The 21710-nt window shown below is 40.2% G+C and overlaps 1 protein-coding gene across 2 annotated transcripts in view; it reads left to right on the top strand.

Moving 5' to 3' along the window:
- LOC121891083 (leucine-rich repeat-containing G-protein coupled receptor 5-like) overlaps positions 1-20808 on the top strand; it is a 48802-nt gene extending 27994 nt beyond the window's left edge. For both annotated transcript variants that reach the window (XM_042403816.1, XM_042403817.1), the window contains exons 7-20: positions 3023-3091; positions 4288-4359; positions 4535-4606; positions 6148-6216; positions 8034-8105; positions 11027-11092; positions 11451-11522; positions 12927-12998; positions 13451-13576; positions 15238-15404; positions 15620-15703; positions 16860-17103; positions 17224-17378; positions 19511-20808. In XM_042403816.1, the coding sequence (XP_042259750.1) occupies positions 3023-3091; positions 4288-4359; positions 4535-4606; positions 6148-6216; positions 8034-8105; positions 11027-11092; positions 11451-11522; positions 12927-12998; positions 13451-13576; positions 15238-15404; positions 15620-15703; positions 16860-17103; positions 17224-17378; positions 19511-20259 (2089 nt within the window). In that variant the 3' untranslated portion in view covers positions 20260-20808. The remainder of the gene's footprint in view (positions 1-3022; positions 3092-4287; positions 4360-4534; positions 4607-6147; positions 6217-8033; positions 8106-11026; positions 11093-11450; positions 11523-12926; positions 12999-13450; positions 13577-15237; positions 15405-15619; positions 15704-16859; positions 17104-17223; positions 17379-19510) is intronic.
- The last annotated feature ends 902 nt before the right edge of the window (positions 20809-21710 follow it).

Raw genomic sequence — 21710 nt, 5'->3', positions numbered from 1 at the left:
AGCCTTGGTGGCCGTTGCTATGCAAAAGACCAGAGCTTAGAGTTTAGGGCTTTGACTGTGAAAGTTCATTGGCTTGGCAATAGTGGTAGCAGTTGGTCCACTTACTTGCCTTTTCCTGAACTTTCAACCACATCTCAAGGCCTGCATCAGCGAAAGGCATTGGCTCAATTGTTTGTTTCTGTTAGAGAAAGCTCAAGGAGGCTTTTCTTATCCAATGTCAAAGACCATCTTCTAACAAAAACAGGTTACGATCTACCCTCATATATGACCATCTGTTACTCTATTAGCAGGTGAAGGCAATGAAATGTGGTGGAAAGCTCTGATAAAAGCTAGTAAATGAACCTTAATTAAGAATCTGTTGTTAAACTAGACTTTGTCACTACAAACAGAAACAAAGCACCTCATCTTTGATACTGAAGAAAACTTAAAAATGTGATGATTCTCTGGTTCTGATTTCTAAGTGGATAATGGACGTTTATTTGTGATGGACGTCGGAAACGATAATAGCCTCAGAAAGTGTAAATCAAAGTGAATCTAAAATTAGAAGAGAGAAGGAGTGCAAAGTTTGACACGAATCGCACCTCACAGTTTCAAAACTTCTGCACTATATTGATCCAAAAATAAATTGATTAATTTAGCAAAATTTGTCAAGAGTTCTGCAAAACTCAACGTCTAACTTCACCCGATGCTAACCGCATGGCAACAGAAATTGAAGCTCTCTGGTTGGATATTTCTCAGCACGATGTTATCATAGTTGTATAATCTTGTACTTTTTACTTTTTTTTCAATGAAGTTGAACTTCTTCAGCGCGTTGAATCCGATATATAATCCCGCAAACACCATATCCAACATAATCTGCACATAATATGATTTACAATATGACATGATAATAACTGGGATTTCTTTAAAGCTCTCCCATAAACCCCAGTGACCTAATCAGGAACCTTTTACTCAGCTCTCATCCAATCATAACTCTACAAATTCCACCAATAATAGCTGTGGTAGAAAGCGTATCAGCTATTGTTGTTACAAATCATCCTCTGGACACACACACGTACTCACACACTCAGAACCAGACTGAAGCAATTTCAATTTAATGGTATTTTCACAATGTGGCAGCTTCATTCCACACAGGCTGTGTGTGTGTAATAGCCACCTGCATCCCAGAGATGGATGGGAGGAACTAATTGAAGCCATGTGTAGACTCGAAGAATGCTCTAGTCTCTACTGGTGATGAAAGAAAAGAAAGAGGCACAGTTAAATGTTTCTTTAATAAACGTAAAAGACGGAAAAATAGATTAAGCTAAACATCAAGCTTGAAACACAAATATTTACATGAAACATCAAAGTTCCCAGTGTAAAGCCAGCGTTCCCAGAACATTGTAGAGCAGGCTCCTGTTATAGAGCTGACATAAAGCTGCCGTTCCCAGTATAAAGTTGTATTACCAGTCTAGAGCTGGTATTGGCATTCCCACTTCAGAGTTGAAATTTCTAGTATGGAATTTGATTTCCCAATCTGGAGCTGACACCCCAGTATGAAACTGATATTTCTAGTATAGGACTAACTACTCCCACTATTTATCTGGTATTCCCAGTCTAGAGTTGCCATTTCTGAACTAGAGCTGACCATTGATGCTATAGATTGGGTATTCCCAGTCTAGAAGTAACAACTCCTCTAGAGAGTTAGTATCTTAGTCTAGAGCTGATAATTCCCAGAATAGATCTGGTATTCCCAATCTAGAGTTAACATTCCCAGTTTAGAGTTGAGCATTACTAGTATGGAGTTGGTATTTCCAGTGTAGGACTAACTATTCCAGGTCTATTTATCTGGCATTAACAGTCTAGAGTTGACATTTCTGAACCAAAGCTGATCATTCCTGGTATAGATCTCATATTTCCAGTCTAGGACTAACTCTCCCGACTATTGATCTGGTATTCCAGACTAGTGTTGACTATTCACCATTCTAGAGTCAGTATTCCCAGTCTAGAGATGATCATTCCCGGGATAGATTGGTTATTCACAGTCTGGAACTAGAATTCCCAGTTCAGAGCTGACCATTCCTAATATAGAGTTGGTTTCCCGAACTGGAGCTGACACTCCCAGTCTAGAGTTGAACATTCCCATTATGGAGTTGGTATTTCTGTTCTTGGGCTAACTGACCCCACTATAGATCTGGTATTCCCAGTCTAGCATTTTCATTCCCAGAAAAGCTTGTATTCCCATTGAATACCAGTATAGAGTTGGTATCCCCAGTCTGAAGCTAACACTCCCAGTCTTGAGTTGAACATTCCCATTATGAGGCTGGTATTTGCGATTGAGGGCTAACTACTGTGTTCCCACTATTGACCTGATATTCCCAGTGTAGGGTTAACATTCCCAGTTCAGAGCTGACCTTTCCTAGTATAGAATTGGTTTCCTGATCTGGAGCTGACACATGGAGCTGATAATCAGGGTTTAGGGGTAAATATTCTTACTATTGATCTGGTATTCCCAGTTAAGAGCTAACATTCTCAGTTCAGATCAGAAAATATTCCTGGTTCAGATTCAACATATTCTTAGCCTAAAGCTCACCATTCCCAGTATAGAGAAGATATTCCCAAAGTAAAAACTGATAGCAATGATGTAAATCTGATATTCCAATTTCAGAACTGAAACTACAAGTTTATTTTAATATTTCCAGATTTGATCTAATATTCTCAGTTTCCTTTAAAGGGATAGTTTGACATTCTCAGTTTAGAGAGTTAATATTCCCAGTCTAGAGCTGATTTGAGACTAATAGTAGCTGACATTTCAAGTTTGACCAAATATTACCAGTTTACAGTTGATATTCACAATTAAGCCGTAACATTTCTGATGTAGCAGTACTAATCCCTGACATAAAGCTAACATTCCCAGTCTAGAACAAGTATTCCCAGTGTGATTATGTACATCTGTGCTACAGAGAGAACATCATCGTAAAATTGTCAACTTTCCTACCAAGTTGCTTGTATTTTATAACCTCTTTCTTTCTCTCTTTCTCAGGGATTTGAACTACAACAGTCTGGTCGAGTTTCCTACAGCCATCCGCTCGCTCAGTCACCTCAAGGAGCTGTGAGTCTCAACTGTTTGTGTGTGTTTGATCAAGAAAAACCTCAGGCAGTATCTGTGTATCCAGTGTAGATGAATCTGGCTCAGGATCTCAACATAAGCATACATTAGCTTAAAGGAGACATAGTCTGCATATTTCCAGGTGTATATTTATATTCTGGGGCTCTACTGGAATATCTTTACATGATTTCCAGTCAAAAACTCCTCATTTATCTTATACTGGTCCTTTATGCAGCCCCTCAGTTCAGCCTCTGTCTGAAACAGGCCGTTTTAGCTCCTGTCTCTTTAAGGCCCGCCTCCTGATGAGCCCACTCTGTTCTGATTGGTCAGCTTCAGGAAGCTTCCTCCTACATAAACAAACTATAGTAGCAGGATTTTACTTCTTTTTCTCCTTCTTTACTTGAAATATAAACTTCTCAAATCCATCCGTACATGTCGGAGCTGAATCAGATCTGAAATATGAGAGTGGACAACACATGGAAACACCTTAGCAACCACCTTAGCAACAAAAGACTACAGAATAGATGGCTGTTAATGGGCGTGTGCGACAAACTGACATCAGCTCGTCAGCAAGATAGAAAAACAAAGCATTTAGAGCAGATTGAAGCCCTGACTTTTGACTTGCAGGCAGCATTTCTACATAAGTTCACCTCAAGTTTTGGAACTTTTGGAACTCATGTTTAACATCTGACATCATAACAGGAAATAAATAACAGAAAATCACAAAAAGCGTAACATCATCATGTTTGAGCAAAAAGAGGGAAGTTAGTTATTTTCCTTCCTCATCTGTTTTTCGTTTTTTCTTGTTGTTACTAAACGTGGTGTTAAAATGCAAAAAAACACACAAAATTATTTAATATCGTTAATTTTTACAGATTAAACCATTTGAATATCAACTATTTTGTACATACAACCTCACAAATCCGTCATTCAGGTAGAACATATGGGAATGTCCCTCTTGAGGATTATTTTTTTGTTTGATAAAAAACATGTTTTCAAGTAGAGAAGGGCATCCCATAATGACTTGCAATAAAAATTAATAGCAGATGGAAGCTAAGGCACAAGGAAGAAGGAAGCTCCCTTGTTACCAATGAAGGAAGGAGGATGCTTCTTAGTAAGGAAGTTAGAAGTGAGTTTGCTCATAAGGAATGAAGGAAGTAGAAGTAATTAATTATCTTCTCTTTCTCTTCCCTGTTTAGTGGTTTCCATAGTAACAACATACAGTCCATACCGGAGCACGCCTTTACCGGGAACCCTTCGCTGATCACCATGTAGGTACCACTGACAAATGATGTCAAACTGAAAAAATGCTTTTGAACAGATAGAAGTAAAAAAATTACTGAGACAAGTAACAATGGCTCTTTGGACAGCTTATTCTGATATCCAGTGTGTCCACCTGTGTTGATGATGATGCTGTTTGTCTTTGTGTCTGTGTTCGTTTTATAGATTTTTCTACGACAATCCGATCCAGTCTGTCGGACGCTCGGCCTTTCAGAACCTACCAGAGCTGCGCACACTGTGAGACACACACTCAACACTAACTCAACACAGTTTATTAGACACTTTCATAGATTTACTTATAGGGTTCATACTGTATCAAGCACATTTCCAGGTCCATATTTATATTCTAGGGCTCTACTGGAATATCTTTGCATGAGTTACAGCTCAAAAAACTCCATATTTATAGTATGCTGGTCCTTTATGAAGCCCCTCAGTTCATCCTCTGTATGAAATTGGCTGTTTTAGCTCCTTTCTCTGAGGAAAACATCTGGACATGAAGACAAAACATTATTAAAATTAAATATTTCCATTTTTATTTCCATAAAAAGTCTCCTAGAGCATGTATCGTACTACTCACATGCCAAAGATCTTGTCTTGAAATGAAGGAAATTAAATCAGCAAAAAAAAAAAAAAGGGCTTAAAGGACCAGTGTGTAAGATTTAGTGGCATCTATCAGTGAGGTTGCACATCGCAGCAAACTGAATACCCCTTTCCAAGTGTGTAGGATAACCTACAATGGCCACAAAACTGGCAAAAAATGCAAAAGACCCTCTCTAGAGCCAGTGTTTGGTTTGTCCATTCTGGGCTACAGTAGAAACATGACGGTGCAACATGGCGGCCTCCGATGAAGAGGACCCGCTCCCTCCGTAGATCTAAAGGGCTCATTCTAAAACACAGTGACTCTTATTTTCATGGGATTATACACTAATTAAAACATAGTTATGAATATTATATTCCATCTCTGCCAAGTCTGTTCCGCTAGATGCCACTAAATTCTACAGAATGGTCCTTTAAAGGGGCAAAAACAATAAGATATGTATAAAACGATGTAACGATGAAAAATATGTGTATAGTGATGAACCTATCAGTGACTCTGCAGCTCCTCTCGGCTTTACGGAGCTTTATAGTGAGTTTCAGCTCATTGTTTATCTGTCCGGCTGCAACTTTACTGTTCTGGTTCACTCTCAGCGTCTCATAGCGTCGTTTTCAGAGTAAAAGCTGTAAAAAGCCGCTGTACACTACCTGCTCAGCACTAAACTGCAAACAGACACAGTTAGCTGTAGACTAGCTGGTGAACATAGTGGAGCATTTAGCAGCTAAAGAGCCAGATATTTCCCTGAGGAGTTGGTAGAGAGCAAAAACAGAGCTAAAAGAGAGTGAATATTGGACTCACATTCACCAGGTGGACAGAAACACGACTCCAAATGAATGATAATGTTGCTCCGTAACTGCTGGATGTGGAAATAATTTGCTAACAAGTTCAACATATCAACTTAAAAGCTGATTATATGTATATGAATATGTTTCTGATGGAAACTAGTGGACAAAACATCACTTACTGCAGGTTGGAGTATTACTTTTATCTCACTAAAACTATATTTTCACTTTATTTTATGAGCTTTTTGATCTCTTTCACTCACAGAATGAAACTAAAAGTGAGTCCAAGATGCTGATTCACTAATTCGCTGCAGCCTTCAGTAACTCAGACACTAATCACACAAAGAATATAACACACAAACTGAACACAAGGTGCAATATTTCTCTTTGTCGTCTCTCAGCTCTCTGAACGGAGCAGCAGATCTCACAGAGTTTCCAGATCTGACGGGAACCAAGAGCCTGGAGAGCCTGTAAGAGACACACACACACACACACACACACACAAACACACACACACACACACACATGCACACAGGAATGTTTCATATCGTGGTGTGTTTGCTGTTGTAGCCGACATCAGTGTGTGTTTTGAGAGCTGAACCTCAAATCAAACTGCTGTTATTAATACGCAGCAGTTATTATTCTGACAGACTGTAACTTTATTTTTCTGCAGCTCAGCATGAAATTAAAACCCCCTTTTTCTCTCCTTGTTGTGACCCAGTTTTTCCGTGTCATAATAAACACCATCGCAATGTTTATTTTCTTGTATTTTTCCATTTAAACTTGTTTCTGAAAGCGGCGTGTGTTTAACAGTAACCTCACACTGAACCGGTAGGTGGAAATCAAAACTCCAACCAAACAAACCGTCACACATTCTTGAACTCTGTGCCTCACAGATATTTCATTGCTTCACACTTTGAAATGATCCCTCCCAGTGTTACGTCTCGCCCCGACATCCTGTATCAACAGGACACTGCTCCTTTAGTCTGTTGTTGAACATAAACTCCCCTTACATTCATTTATCAGAGTTTACAGTAACACAGTAAAACACCAACAACACTTACTGCTGTTCTGTTAGCTTTGTTAGCTTGATGCTAGCTTTCATTTCCCTGTCTGAAATTCCACTTTTACATTTGTTTCATGTGGAGCTGAAACGTTTTCCTGCAACTATTTTCATACTTAATTAATTGTTTCCAGCAAAAAAAAAAAAAAAAAAAAAGTTCCAGCTTCTCATTTTCATAAATTTGCTCTTTTTCTAAATTTTATTCCACATTTTTTTAGGTTTTCACATGTGTTTTAGGAGAAAAAGTAAGTTGTTGACGTCTCTTTGGGTGTTAAGTTCTGTGAATCATAACCTTTATTTTGATTGTATTTGATGACTATTGTGCTTCAACTAATGATTATTTTCATTATTATTATTATCATCAAATATTTTCCCGATTTATTGTTTATAAATTGTCAGAAAATCTTTTTAAAAAAAAGGCCCGTCACAGTTTCCTAACTTTCCAGAGAAAGTAGTTTTAAATTTTCCATCACATTCTGAGCAGCAGGCCGACAAAGGACCAATCAGAGACCGCGAAGACGGAGCGAGCGTTACGTTTCCTGGCTGAAATTCCACTTGTGTGTTTGAGATTTATATGAAATGATGTGTTTCTTCTAATTACAATGACATGAAATCACGGAGTGTGATGATTGAAATCACAAGCTAGTTAAGTAATTCCTGCTGGGTTTAATGAGCGACTCCACGCAGCGCTTTCACATCCAGACTGTTATTGTTGTTTTTTACAAAGCCTGAGTCACAACCAGTTTCACACTCCTGTTTTAAGAACTTCCACTTTCACATAGACGAGCTTCATCTGTCCACCCTGATTAAACATCTCTGATTGGAAATGTCTTTACTTCCTCTGCAGTAACAGCAGCACTTGAAGTCCTCTTCCACTCAAAAACATGTTTCTCTTCTTGTTCCGTCAGTCGGATGTTTAAATGTCATTGTACCTGTTTTTTTTTTCTGGAAAACCACATCAAACATAAATTATTATTCAAAGCAGAGTATTTTATATGGTTTAAAACATTTCTGAAGGGGATCTTTAAGAGCATAATTCATAAATCAGCTGCTGGATTCATCTATAGTGAGCAGACTGTGACCTCCAGAGGACTGTTGGAGTGTTTTTTTCCTGGTAAAATTGAGACTCGCTGTAAAGTTGTAATGGATTAATACGTCTGACATGTTGTCTTTTGTGTGTGTGTGTGTGTGTGTGTGTGTGTGTGTGTGTGTGTGTGTGTGTAGGACTATCACTGGAGCTCGGATCACCTCTCTTCCCGGTTCTGTGTGTGAGCAGCTTCCAAACCTGCAGCTGCTGTGAGTCCGAATACAAACTGCATCCTTGTCTAAACTCATTTAAATTAGTTCAGCCTAAAAACACGTCGGCAGCTTTTAACACGTTACAAAAAAGAAAAAAAGACTCGACTCAGGTTTGTATTTATCAAAACTCTCATGTTTTGGACTTAAGTGAAAGATAAAAGTAAAAATTTTACTTTCTTAAGAATAAAAGTTTGTTTTTAAGAGAGTCGAGCCTCTATTTTCTCTCTGATTGTACAAAATATCACCAGTCATGATCAATAATCAATATTGAGTCACTGAAACAGTATCATTAAGAATAGAGTCATTTTAGCCTTTTATATTATTTGTATTTGAACATTTAGTAGGATGTTACATCACTTATTCTTTTTTCTTATGTTTGGCTTTTATCAGGGCTGCAAACAAACGAAGAATAAATCTGTCGTCGATGTTATTTTATCAATAATCATCTGATCATCTTCGTTGTCTGCACGTGTCAGTGTGATACTACTGTACCTACCTCCAGTTTCCTATTGTTTCATTTTCTTTCCAGTGCGTACAAAGAAAATAAATAAATAAATAAATCTTCATATTGAGTCAACAGTAATATCTGGTCAATAAGAACGCATGAAAGAAAGAGAGCCGGCAAGCAGAGAAATAACTGATAAAAAAAACTGATAACTAACAGCAATAAATAGTCGGCTGATGTGTAATAGAGACACGATTGAAGTAGATAATAAAGCCTTCAGATATTGCAACTGTAGTAATGAATAAATCAATCAATCTTTATTTGTACAAAAGCTTTCATACAGACGAGTCACTGATGACGACGATAATAATACAGAACAAGTGTCGACTAACGCACACGAGAATAAAAAGATATGAAATTTAATTAAACAGAATAGATTTAAAAGCTATAATAATAATAATAATAATAATAATATTAATAATAAAACAGTGACTAAAACAAAAATTTTAAAAAATTAAACAAAGACATAAAATCAATAAGCGGGATAAAAAAATATATAAAATAATATTAATAATAATAAAATAAAAGATAAAATAAAATTTTACAACATGAATAAATAAAATAAGTGAAAAAAATAAAGTAAATAATGTCTATAAATCATTCAATCAGAAGCCAGACTGAAGAGGATTTCAACACTTCAGCTGCTATCAGATCTTCGGTCCATTAAAGCTAAAAACTGCGTCACCAAAAGTTTCCATCCTGCACTTTGGAACAACTACCAGACTGGTTCCAGAAGGACCGGAGACCTGCTGTACTGGTTCAAACACTGTAAACATGTTGGACATACTGTATATGCTGCTGGTGCAGAACCATGAAGTGCTTTAAAAACAAGTAAAAGAATTTTAAAATCAATACGGAAACTGAGTGTGAGGACTTTAAAACAGGTGTTGTTTGTTGTGTCAATTATGTGATTCCACTCTGACAAAGAGGAAGGAGACAATTATCTCTTACAGTGTTCGTCACACTTCATTAATGCTCAGAGCATTTGTTGTTTGCACACAGATGAAAAACTGTTGACACCTTTTATAGCTTGAAACTTCTTGTCAAGGCTGCTTGTTCCAGTTAACGTCCTTATCTGGTTTTGTTTCCATCTAAGGTTCTGTGGCAGTCTCGCTACCCTCTGACGCACCACTTTAGCCTTGGTCTTTCTAAACAGTTAACAGTTGCAAATTCTCTGCTTGCACTCCCGAAGACTGAGATATGTTTGGTATCACAGTCTCCATGAACCCTTCTGTTACATTGATAGCACTTCAGTATGTAATCAGGCTAAAGTTCTCTCAGTTAAAGGTCCAATTCTTAACTATTCTGCTTTAAAATATCTAAAAACAACTAGATCTATGTTATATATTTTGTTGAGTTGTGTACTTACATTATCTCAAATGTTTCCAACAAGTTTCAAACCCGTAGAAATCTGTAATTTTAATCAAGGTCCGTTTCTTTTGGTTTCGATGGCGTCACAGCTCCTTCACGCATGAGTCAGCGTTGTTGTTGTCTGTCAGACCCTTCAAGTCATAATTTGACTTTTTATCCGGTTTTAAGCCACATTTTTACAATAAACTTTTTAGATCTTGGTTGTTTTTGGTTTATCAGAGAAACAAGCTGAGCAAACGTTAGCGGCAGCTCGGCTCCGGACGTCTTGTATCCACCGAACAGCGTCAGAGAAACACTGACTTTTTAAATGTGAAACTGCTTTATTCAGTGTTTTTACTGGTTTTAATCAGCGGGTCAGTTTGTTTCGGAGAGGAGGAGACTTCTGAGGATAATTCGGCTCCAATAAAAACCTGCTGAACAACGAACACTGAAGGAATCCTAACAGGAAGAAGCTGACAGCAGAGCAACATCTGTCTGTACAGCAGTGGTAACAGTTTAACAATGAAGACAACAACTCCCATGATCCCTCGCTACTTCATGACGTCATCAAACTCCTTTTTTTTGTTATTGTTTTGATTGAGAGACCCCTAGCAGCAGAAATTACACCTTCCACGTCTAAAGATTACATGTTAAGATTCAGAATGATGGATTATGTGTAATTTCCCTCACAGTGTTTTCTCTGATAGATAATATAGTTAAAAGTAATGGATAAACAGTTAATATAGCTGAATTAGCTGTGTAGCTGTTAAGATAATTAGCTAAATTTAACGGATAAATGGCTAAAAAATTTGAAAACATCCAGTTTAAAATGACTTGAAATGAACCCTTGAGGTCATGTGACAGGGCTGTGAGGGTGTTTCTGGTCGGGAACTGATGCTTTACAGCATTATTAAGTGTAATTCTTAGACGTCTAATAAATACAGGCTCACACTGGACCACATCCTGATCAAATAAGCCACTGTTGACCCTTTTTTTTTTATGTTCAGTGTGTTTTGGACTTAACAGTGATGACAACAAGTGAAACGTTCCTCTCTTTCCGCAGCGATCTCTCCTACAATCAGATCCAGACTCTTCCCAGTTTCTCCGGCTGCGAGAGCATCCAGAAGATGTGAGTTTTATTTTTAAATCCTATTATAAGTTGACATTTTATTTGTTTTTTTAAAAAAAATGTATTTATTTGACACTTATGTGCTAAAAACATACAATACTTTCTCAATCACATGTTGGATACACATTTTTAGACCTTCGGAGCCTCTCACACACACTTATCTAATCTGCCTTATTTTAACAGTTACCATAGCAACCAATAAAGTACAGCCAGCTGTGTATTATGGGAATAATTAGCACTGTTGTAGTCTATTTTTGACCAATCAGATTACTCAGACAGAACTCTCCTTCCTCTAAAACAGATTGATTAACGTGATGTAATGGAAATATCGGGGCTTGTGTGTGTGTGTCCGTTTCAGTGATCTGCACCATAACGAAATAGAGGAACTGGAGGAGAACACCTTCCACGGTCTGATGTCACTACGCTCTCTGTAAGCACACACACACACACACACACACACACACACACACACACACTGAGTCTGCAGGTTTAATTATCCTGAAGATCCTGAGCAGTGATCCGAAGGTGCCCTCTTTAAATACTTCCAAATGGAAACACACACACAGATCCAGGTGGTCTGGTTGTTGATGGGACAGGTATGAGGACATAGTTTGGCTCACAGTCAGAAATCTACGCAGAAATACAACAACTAGTTACAATAAGACATGAAGTATAAAGACAGGTAGGGAGGGAGCTAAATATTGTCATTTAACAGTCGCTAATTAGCACCAATCACAAAGTACAGCTGAGGCTGATCAGTACATCTGCAGGTATAAACAGCCATAAAGTATTAAGGCTTAAAAGTTTCACAGCAATCCATCCAATAGTTGTTGAGAAAAAGAGGAAAAGTCAGTAGAATATATCATCTGGGAACCATGAATGTTTGAACCAAATTTGGTCCAAATGCATTGAGATGAGAAGTCTTTGAGCTGTTGGTGTCACTAGAGGAAAAGTTAAAGGACGATCAAAGGGTTTAAGATTCGTCCTCTGGAGAACGTGAATGTCTGAACACAATTTCATGAGCCAGTAGTTGTTGAAATATGGAGCAAAGTAAAAGCTAAGGCTAAGTAAAGCAAAGCCAAGATCCGGCCAACATACTGCGTGGAATGATGACACTTGGGCGGTCCGCTCCTGTTTCCCAGATCTGGGCCACAAGCAAGCCGTATGTCAACCAAGAGCAAACCAGATAAACCAGAACTGGCCCAGTACACATACCTGAGAGCACTGCATCTTTACCAGAAAAGGCCCACATTTGATTTGGGCCATGTTTGCTATTTTACATCCATTTTGTTCGGGCCAGAAGAAGAAGACCAGCAGCGCCGCATCATTGCCTGAAGTGAATACTGAGATACTGAAATACTGAAAATATTCATTATTTTTTGTACCATTTTGCCACAATCTACCTTTTAATTATCAATACTCAAAATACATATTTTAGGTGGAATATCACTAAATCAATAATCTGAGTTCAGAATAACAGCTCAGTTTACTGAGTTAATATTAAAGTAACATTAACGATGTGTATTTGTCGTGTTTTACTTCCACCTCCTCAGTCATGCCTCTCTGAACATTATGACTTATTTTATTATCCTATTACAGAAATAAGCACATTATGCAAACACTTTCTCTCATCCTGGGATTAGAAACAAAGAACGGCTGTTACATGAGACCCCGTGGTGTGTGTGTGTGTGTGTGTGTGTGTGTGTGTGTGTGTGTGTGTGTGTGTGTGTGTGTGTGTGTTAATCCAGGCTAACAGCAGATATCAGGTCAACACTCTTGATCTGTGAATAGAAAGTTGTTGGTTCAGTTCCTGACTTCCTGTTTGTGTCCGTAGTGATTTATCGTGGAACAGATTGTCGTCGGTGAAGCCGAACTCGTTCTCTGCTCTGCCTGCTCTGACCAAACTGTGAGTAACCAGACCAGTTTACCAGAACAACCTCACCAGTGTCACCAGTGTGAACTAGTTCTCAACTGAAAAATAACAAAATATAATGAAACATAGTGAAAATGATGGAAAGAAAAGACACTAATGAGAGTTATAGTTGCTAACAAACCATTTGTTAAATGATAAAAAGGGGACTTAAAGTAATTTTTTGTGGAATTTTTGATAGATGCAGCTGCCAAATACTGACAAAAATGTGATATAAATGTCAAAAAAGTCATGTTTTCAATAAATAATTGTAGTTCTTATTGTCCCGACTGGTTTTCTGTCGTTCTCTGACTGGTATTATGGTGAAAAAAGTTATTATATTGTATTATAAGAGGTATTAAAAAGGTCTTGAAACTTCAAACTTTAGTTATGAAAAGTCCTGGAAATTGACATCAGGTCGACTCTTCTCTCTCTTCCTGTCTCTGCAGCGACCTGTCGTCCAATCAGCTGTCGTCTCTGCCTCTGATTGGTCTGCAGAGTTTAACTCACCTGCGACTGGCTGGAAACACTCAGCTGATGGAGTTAATACCCCGAGAGGACCTGCCGAGAGTCAGGTGATCACACACGCACACACACACACACACACACACACACACAAAGACATAAACAAAGACAAATCATGTCTAAATCAAAACATACGCCGTTGTAATCCATGGCTCACTTACCATGACCGAAACATGAAATACCAAACAAAACGCTGCCTGCTGTGACGCCGAACCTCAAACATGGATGCCGGAGGGCGGATGAGTTCAAACTGCGGTTGAAACAGACGTCACAGGTTTTTCTCGCCGTGTTTTAAACCCTTAGTGTTCAGACCTGTTATTAGTTTATAGCGGCGGACGGAAATACCGCTGCTATGATTTAGAGGAATGGCCCTTTAACTGGAAAAAGGTTTGAATTTACAGCCATTCGACAGCTGATTAACTCCTGCAGTGTTTAGATGTGACGCACACGCAGTCCTTAAAGCTTCATGGACGGCATTAACATCGCAGGGGGAGGCGGGGAATCAAATATCCTCTCTGCTCCTATCTCTGATGTGTGATAAACCTCCATAAATCAACAAGAAATAAAAAGAGGCTGCGGAACTGAATCATCAAGTTTTCTTCAGTATCACAGTAATCCAGTGATGTTTGTCTGTTACACTGCAAACAGGAGCTGCAAACAGCTGATTCACATGACTTTTAATGGAGCCAATTTAATCATTTTTGTCATTTTTAAAGGGGAAAAAAAAGCCCAAATTCTCTGATTCCAGCTTTTTAAATGTGAATATTTCCTGCTTTCTTCAGTCTTGTATGACAGTAAACTGAATATCTGGCTTGTGGACTGTTGGACGGGACAAAACAACATCTGAGGACGTCATCTTGGGCTTTAGGAGACACTGATCAACACCATTTATCACCATTGTCTGACATTTTATAGACAAAACTGATTGATCAGTAATAAACGTAATAGTCAGTTGAAGCCTTGGTACAAATGTTCAGCTGCCATTGTTTTGCATTAAGTGACAACTGACATGAAACGTTATTTCCTCAAAGTTTCACACACCGATATGTTGGTGTTGGCATGTTTACATCTATCAGACCAGTTTGTCTTCCTTCATTTTCACATAAAACTCAAATTTCACACTGAGCTGATAAAATGCGGTAGAAGGAAAAAAAATCTCAGAGGTCCACTTTAAAATACGAGGACGTCGCTCTGGACGGGATTTCCAGAGTATCGTCGGGAGGAAGTTGATTTGAACGTTAAAAAGTGGGCCTTTCATAACGAATCTTAACTCTTGATGGGTGGATGTCAAGAAATTCAAGCACATGTCATGTAAACATGATTGGATTTGGATATAAGAATACGAAGAAATGTATTTTTTTGTATTTTTTTGGTATATATTGTTAAATAGGTTCACTGTATGAGCGGAGATGTGATCTAAAAGGGTTAAAAAGACATTTTTCATTTAATCTTGAGTTTAAATGACAGGAGGAGCAGCGAGCTCGTTGCAGCTGTAATTATTACTGAAAAATGAGCCTCATACAGAGAAGGAACTGGTTTCTCTCTGGAGACACTAATCTGTCTCCACTGGGTCCACTGGGAAGCATTTAAAGGGAGATTCTGCGGAACAACAGGTGTAATAAAGTCGATTTATATGAGCTTTGTTTGGACTTCACTGGAAATAAAATGTCAATAAATGATAAAGATATAACGTCTCTGTGTTTCGCTGCAGGGTGATGGAGCTTCCCTACGCCTTCCAGTGTTGTGCCTTCGTCTCCTGTGAGAGGAGAGGAGGAGGAGGAGGAGGAGGAGGAGGAGGAGGAGGAGGCGGTTCGTCCTGGGAGAGAGAGGAGGCAGCAGACTCTTCTGGGAGAGACAACGCCTTCGTGACGAGCCAAGGTGAGCTCTCACACCATCGCTACTAAACAAATGGAAGAAAAGGGTTCATCCTCTGAGGAGCGTGAATGCTGAAGGTTGTTTTTCAGATTTGTGGCTCATCATCATCATCATCATCATCATCATCATCATCCTCCGTCCGCTACAAAACATCACTTGATTCCCCTAAAAATGAATAACTGTGAAACATTAAATAAAATGATGTCGTGTCTCTGCAGTCGATCAGGACTGGGAGGATTTTCTGTTGGAGTTCGAAGATGAACCCAAACCTCAACACTCGGTCCACTGCAGCCCTGCACCAGGTAACACACACACACACACACACACTGTCACACCCCACCCTTAGTCGGCGCCTATTAACAAAACAACAGTCAAAATACAATAGAAATAATATAAAATCCCAGTCTGAGAGGCAGCAGTCTCTCTGCAACAGGAACCTGGAACATTTAACCTCTTCCTCCCTGGACCAGATACACCTCACTGTGGACTTATTAAGTGTAGACGACCCAGGCGGAGCAACAGACAGGCAACACATACAGCTGTAACAACACACACACACACACACACACAGTCATGTTTACATTGACATACATTCATTTCTTGGAGACTTAATCAAACCCAAAAGATTTATGTCCCCATAATGTCAGGAATACAAGTACACACACACACACATATTTGAAGTTAAACCAGATAGATAAAAATCCTGCTTCCAGTTGAACACATCTATGATTTCATACTAACATAAACACTCTGAAACCATCAGTATCTATTTAAAAACTTGAATAGTTTAAGTGCTTTTACTTATTTTGGTAAGATTTTGTTTATTTTGCGTTACTCCAGTTACTTAAAAACCTCTTCCGGACTGTTTTATGACATAAAAATAATCTGCTGTGAATAATAATTTGTGTATAAATTAGTTTTTCCACAAGAAAAGTTCAATTACATTGTTAAAATGAATCTTTCACCATCATGTAAAAGGAATCTATGAATATATAAATATTCATTCTCAGTGTTTGTGGACTGAAGGCGTCAAGTTTCCACATCACACTTGCGGAAGTTTCATACTGGATCACGATTGGCTCCGAACTATCTGTGATGTCACAAATCCTGCTCGTAGGTTCACATGTTGAACTGAAACTTTCCTCCTTCAGCAGATGGAAGTGAAATTACAATAAAGCAAATCACTTTAAGTCAGGAACATGAGAATTTAATACAAGTTAGTGACTTTTTTATTTTATTTTATTTTTTTAAAGAAGTCAAAAAAAACAATCTGCCAATGAGATGACATTATTTCCACCTATCTCCCTGTTCAGTGCTTTATTCTGTCTTTCGTCATGATATTAACACTCATTTAACTTTTTAATTAGGAGATTTTACTCTTTTTATAGTTATTTTATATACTAATCTCTTTATTGATATCTGATTAATTGATGATAAATTGATTTGAACTTCCTCCAGGACCGTTCCGCCCTTGCCTCCGTCTGCTCGGCAGCTGGCTGATCCGCGGTGGAGTGTGGCTCATCGCGGCGCTCTCATTGGTCAGCAACGCCCTCGTGGTCCTGTCCGTCTTCTTTTCTCCCGCCACCTCGGTCACACCGCCCAAGCTGCTGATTGGCCTGCTGGCGCTGGTGAACGGCCTGATGGGAGTGTGGAGCGGCTGGTTGGCGGCGGTGGACGCCTGGACGTTCGGCAGCTTCTGGAGGTACGGATCAGACGGCGGAGGCAGGCGGAGGGTGGGGGGTGGGGGTGGGGGGGGGGAATCGGGTGGAAACCGCCAAAGATTCAAACAGAGCTTTTAAAATGTGTTTGTTGTTGTTTTCAGATACGGGGCGAGGTGGGAGAGCAGCTTCCTGTGTCGGCTGAGCGGCTTCCTGTGTGTGTTTGCGTCGCAGACCGGCCTCTTCCTGCTCACCGTCGCAGCTCTGGAGAGATACCTGGCCGCCGCCACACGCCACCACAAAGCTGAGGGGCACAGCGGTGAGGAACACGCTCAGATTCACAGTCTTACACAGCAAACACAGTGACATATATCTTATCTAATAAACACAACAAATCACACAGTACGAAAGCGAAACACTAAAACAACAAAAAGAGAAAGAAATAACCTCACAGTTCTCTCATCTGAAACTCTCCTGCTTAAATCATCAGACAACTGTGAACAACTGTGTTAGAAAATCTCTGGTTCTTTGATTAAAAAGTCGAAGGTACAAGACTGTGAACATAAAAACTCTGAGGGTGAAGTTAACTATGTGAATTCTGCTTTACAACCTATTTTACAACCTACGTCGTTACTACGGCCACGGCGAAGAAAAACATTTGGCTCGACCTCGTGACCAGCAACAATATAAAGAGGACGCCAGACGCGAGGTTCGGTTGTAAAGCGAAAGTTGTTTTTTTATTTACAAAGAAGAATAAATAAATGAACTGCCTAGAATTAACCAGAACTATGGGAGTCAGGAGGTCTGGCCAAACAAAACATAAGGTGGGAGAAGTCTGAGCCAACCGCACAGAGCTTCCTGCCTAACCTTTCAAATAGAGTGAATAACCTTAACTAACAAACAAAGCCACAAAAACAAGACTACCAGACCTCCGTCCTCAAAAAGAGAGGAAAAAATAAGGAACAAAAGAGTAAAACACTACAACAGTAGCAGGCTGAGAGAGAGAGCTTCCTCCTCCGGCTTCTCGTAAATGTGGAGCAGCTACTCATCATCTGATGAAGAGCACCTGAGAGAGAGAAGAGGGAGAAAAACACAAGAGCGGAAGGGGGGGGGTGCCCAACAATCGATTTACTTTTCTTTTCTGGGTCAATTATGGCGCCGCATTTTGTTCCCAAACGCAACAACGGAGCAACAGCTGCCGAAGCTCACGGGTATAGAACTAAGAAATGGGAAGGAACCATAGACAGTATATAAAGATGGCGGTGGCGAGGTGTGACGTCACCCGCCGGTTTGCATTTGAGCTGGTTCGAAGCCCAGATTTGCCGCTCACAGTCGACACCAGGAGCTTCCAAAATAAGGAGCGATGGCGGTTGCTAACGCTAACTTACCGGGAGCGCTCGGGCTAACGTTAGCTAACTAACACGGCATCATCATCATCATCATCAGGTATCATTGTAAAGGTACATTGAATTTAGTGAAATATTGCGACTCAGTGTGAGCCAACTGTCAATCACAGCTGTCAATCAACACCCACGCGGCAGACATCAAAGCTACTATAAGTCTTCAAATCTTATTAACGGAGCAATAATTTCCAAAATGACCACCAGCACACTCATTAGAGGGTCTGAATTCATAGATTGAGACCAGAATGACTCATTAAAAAAATGATTGACTTAGTATTTCTAGAGAGAAGTTGATGTTTTTTGAATGGGAGTCAGTTGGAGCAGCTAGCGGCCGTCGGCAGCACTTTAAGGAACTTCCTTCCGCATTGGCTTCAATGTCAAGTTGGTTGTTGCTGCTTGAAAGGGACGCTGGTTCTGGAAGTGTTTTTCCCCCGTTCTGTATTCCCATTTTAATTATTTAAATTTTTTTTGGATGATGTGGGTTTACATCCTGACCACCAGTTGACATTATTTTAACTTTATTTCTGAGAAATCACGTTTTGTCCGTGACTTTGTTGAACGGCTAAGAATACTACATGAGCTTTAGCTGCCGTTGCTATGGAGAAGAAGCCAATCAGACGTGCCAATCAGAGCGTAATGAATTCAAAACGTTTCCTCTGAATATTGAGCTCTGTGAACTTTTTACGTCAGATATTTTCTAACACAGTTGTTCATCTTTTCTACTTTCTGATTCAACGTTTCATGTTGATCCAAAGAGCTCAAATTGTGAGTCATGTAATATTTTCTGTTGGAAGAATTAATTTGATTTTTACTTCCAGGACTCTTTTGTAGCATTTAGAGACCAGAAACATGATTTCTCAGTAACAAAGTTGAAATTATATAATCGTTTTATTATCCAGGAGAGACTCGTCTTTCTGTGTTCAGTCACATTGAGGATATTGTTTAAAGATACACGGCGTTTTAAGACTGTGGAAAAACACACAAAACATTTGATGTACGAATTATTCTTCCTCAGGTTGTGTCTGATTTCACTCATCTTCCTCTGCAGGTCGCTCCTCGTCGCCGCTCTCCGTCCGTCTGGCCGTCTGTCTGTGCTTCCTGTTGGGCCTGGCTGTCACGCTGCCCCCCCTGGTGGCCGGACACAGTAGCACCTCCCTCTGTTTGCCGCTGCCTTCCTCCTCCTCCTCATCCTCTCTGGCTTTCTCCGTCTCCTTGGTGCTGCTCGACTCGCTGTGTTTCCTCCTCATGACGCTCGCCTACACTCGCCTCTACTGCCGGGCCAACAAGGCTCCGCCCGCCACCGAAGAGGAGGCGGCGTTGACTCGACATGTGGCGTGGCTGCTCTTCTCTGATTGTCTCCTCTACCTCCCCGTGGCCTTCCTCTCCTTCTCCTCCCTGCTGCGCCTCCCCGCCGCCGGCCCGGAGGCAGCGAAGGGGGTTCTGCTGCTGGTGGCGCCACTGCCAGCCTGCGTCAACCCGCTGCTCTACCTCCTCTTCAACCCGCTCGCCCGGGAGGAGCTGTCGGCACTGGTCAAACGCACCTGCGGCGCCGTGGTGTTACCGATGCTCGGCAGGGGAGGAAGAGGAGGAGGAGGAGGAGGAGGAGGAGGCGCTGGGAGCAGGTCGAGGCCAGGAACGATGGATTTAACATACGACGAGGATGCAGAGAAACAGTCGTGTGACTCGACGCAGGCGCTGGTGGCGGTGGGAGGCATGAAGGAGGAAGAGGAGGAGGGGAGAAGAAAAATAACGAGTGACACGCAAGATTCAGTGGCGTTTGTTGCTCAGCGTCACTAGACTGACAAAACACACACACACACACACACACACACACAGTCTGACGGTCTCACCTGCCAAACTGAAATATCTGAAAACTGGTAAAAAAAAAATCTGGTTCAGATAAAATCTCGACTGAGCTTTTCAGTTACATTCCTTCTTTGGTGTCTTTTGTCCCAGATGGCCACCATACACCCCAACAGGCACCTGATTGGCTGCATATGGGGTGATGTGAAGGTGTGTTCAGAGGCAGCGCAATTGTGTACAAACCGAGCGGGTAGCTCCGAGTCTGAAAAGTGAAGCTAACGCGGAAATGCCTTAAACCTGCATTCTTTCTAATGGCCATCAGGGGGCGACTCCACTGTCTGCAGAAAGAAGTCCGACTGTATGGAAGTCTATGAGAAAATGACCCTACTGCTCACTTGATTTATTACCTCAGTAAACTGTTTCCTAATGAGTTTATGGTCTCAAGTCCTCTTCAATACGGCATGATGTTCAGTTTGTAAATTATGGTCCCCTTTAGAGTAAAATAGATGATAAAGCAGCGTATGCTTTAGGGCGTAGCTACGTTGTGATTGACAAGTCGCTACCACGGCGACAACATTGCTTACGTAACGTAACCATGGCGTAACCACAGAGTATAGGCGTAGCTGCTGCTATTTCACAGTGTGTTTTCAGTTCATGAAAGTTAATTTTGACATTTTGGTTGCCTAAAAAAAGTCTTGTTCAGTGTTTGGTTGTGATAAAAGACCCTCTAAGTTTGTTTTAATGGTTTTAGGCCTGTTTTTCACTAGCAGAAATTAGCATTAGCATTATCACTGTTAACCATAGATTTTAAATGCACTGTGCTAACCACGCTAGCAGCTAGCGCTATGGTCAGTTCCACCCTCTCGTCCAAATATGGTCACTTCTGGCTTCAAAAAACAAACACGGCGATGGTCAAATCCAAGATGGCGATGGTCGAATTGCTACGCTTGAGGCTTCAAAACGGCAGTTCACAAACCAACGGGTGACATCACTGACACACATGGACGCGAACAGATGCAAATGTCGCTGTAGGTGATGCACGATGAGGCGAAGACGTGTCCGTGTGAGTTAGAAATGTTTCAACTTGAGGAAAAAGGAAACAAGCTGAAGAACAAATAAGGTTTAGGCCCCTTTTGTTGTTTATTATGTCGGAAAAGATGTAATAAATACATTTAAGACTCACAAGAATTTCAATTTCAAATCAATTTAAAATACTATATATGATAAAAAAGAATAATAAAAATTGGTTTCCAAACCAGCTAATAGCACCATCACACAGGACGGACGGAGATGTTTACAACATGCATGTTAATATTCAGAAGTAGTGACTTGTCTGATGTCAGGGACCTGAAATCCAACACATCCCCTCCGTTTTACCTCAACACTTACATGATGACGCAAAGTGATTTAAATTAAAATTATAAGCTGCTCTGAAATTACAGAAA

Source organism: Thunnus maccoyii, chromosome 23 (genome assembly GCF_910596095.1).
Source record: "Thunnus maccoyii chromosome 23, fThuMac1.1, whole genome shotgun sequence".
In the NCBI taxonomy this organism is placed as follows: Eukaryota; Metazoa; Chordata; class Actinopteri; order Scombriformes; family Scombridae; genus Thunnus; species Thunnus maccoyii.
This window is presented reverse-complemented; position numbering and strand designations above follow the sequence as displayed.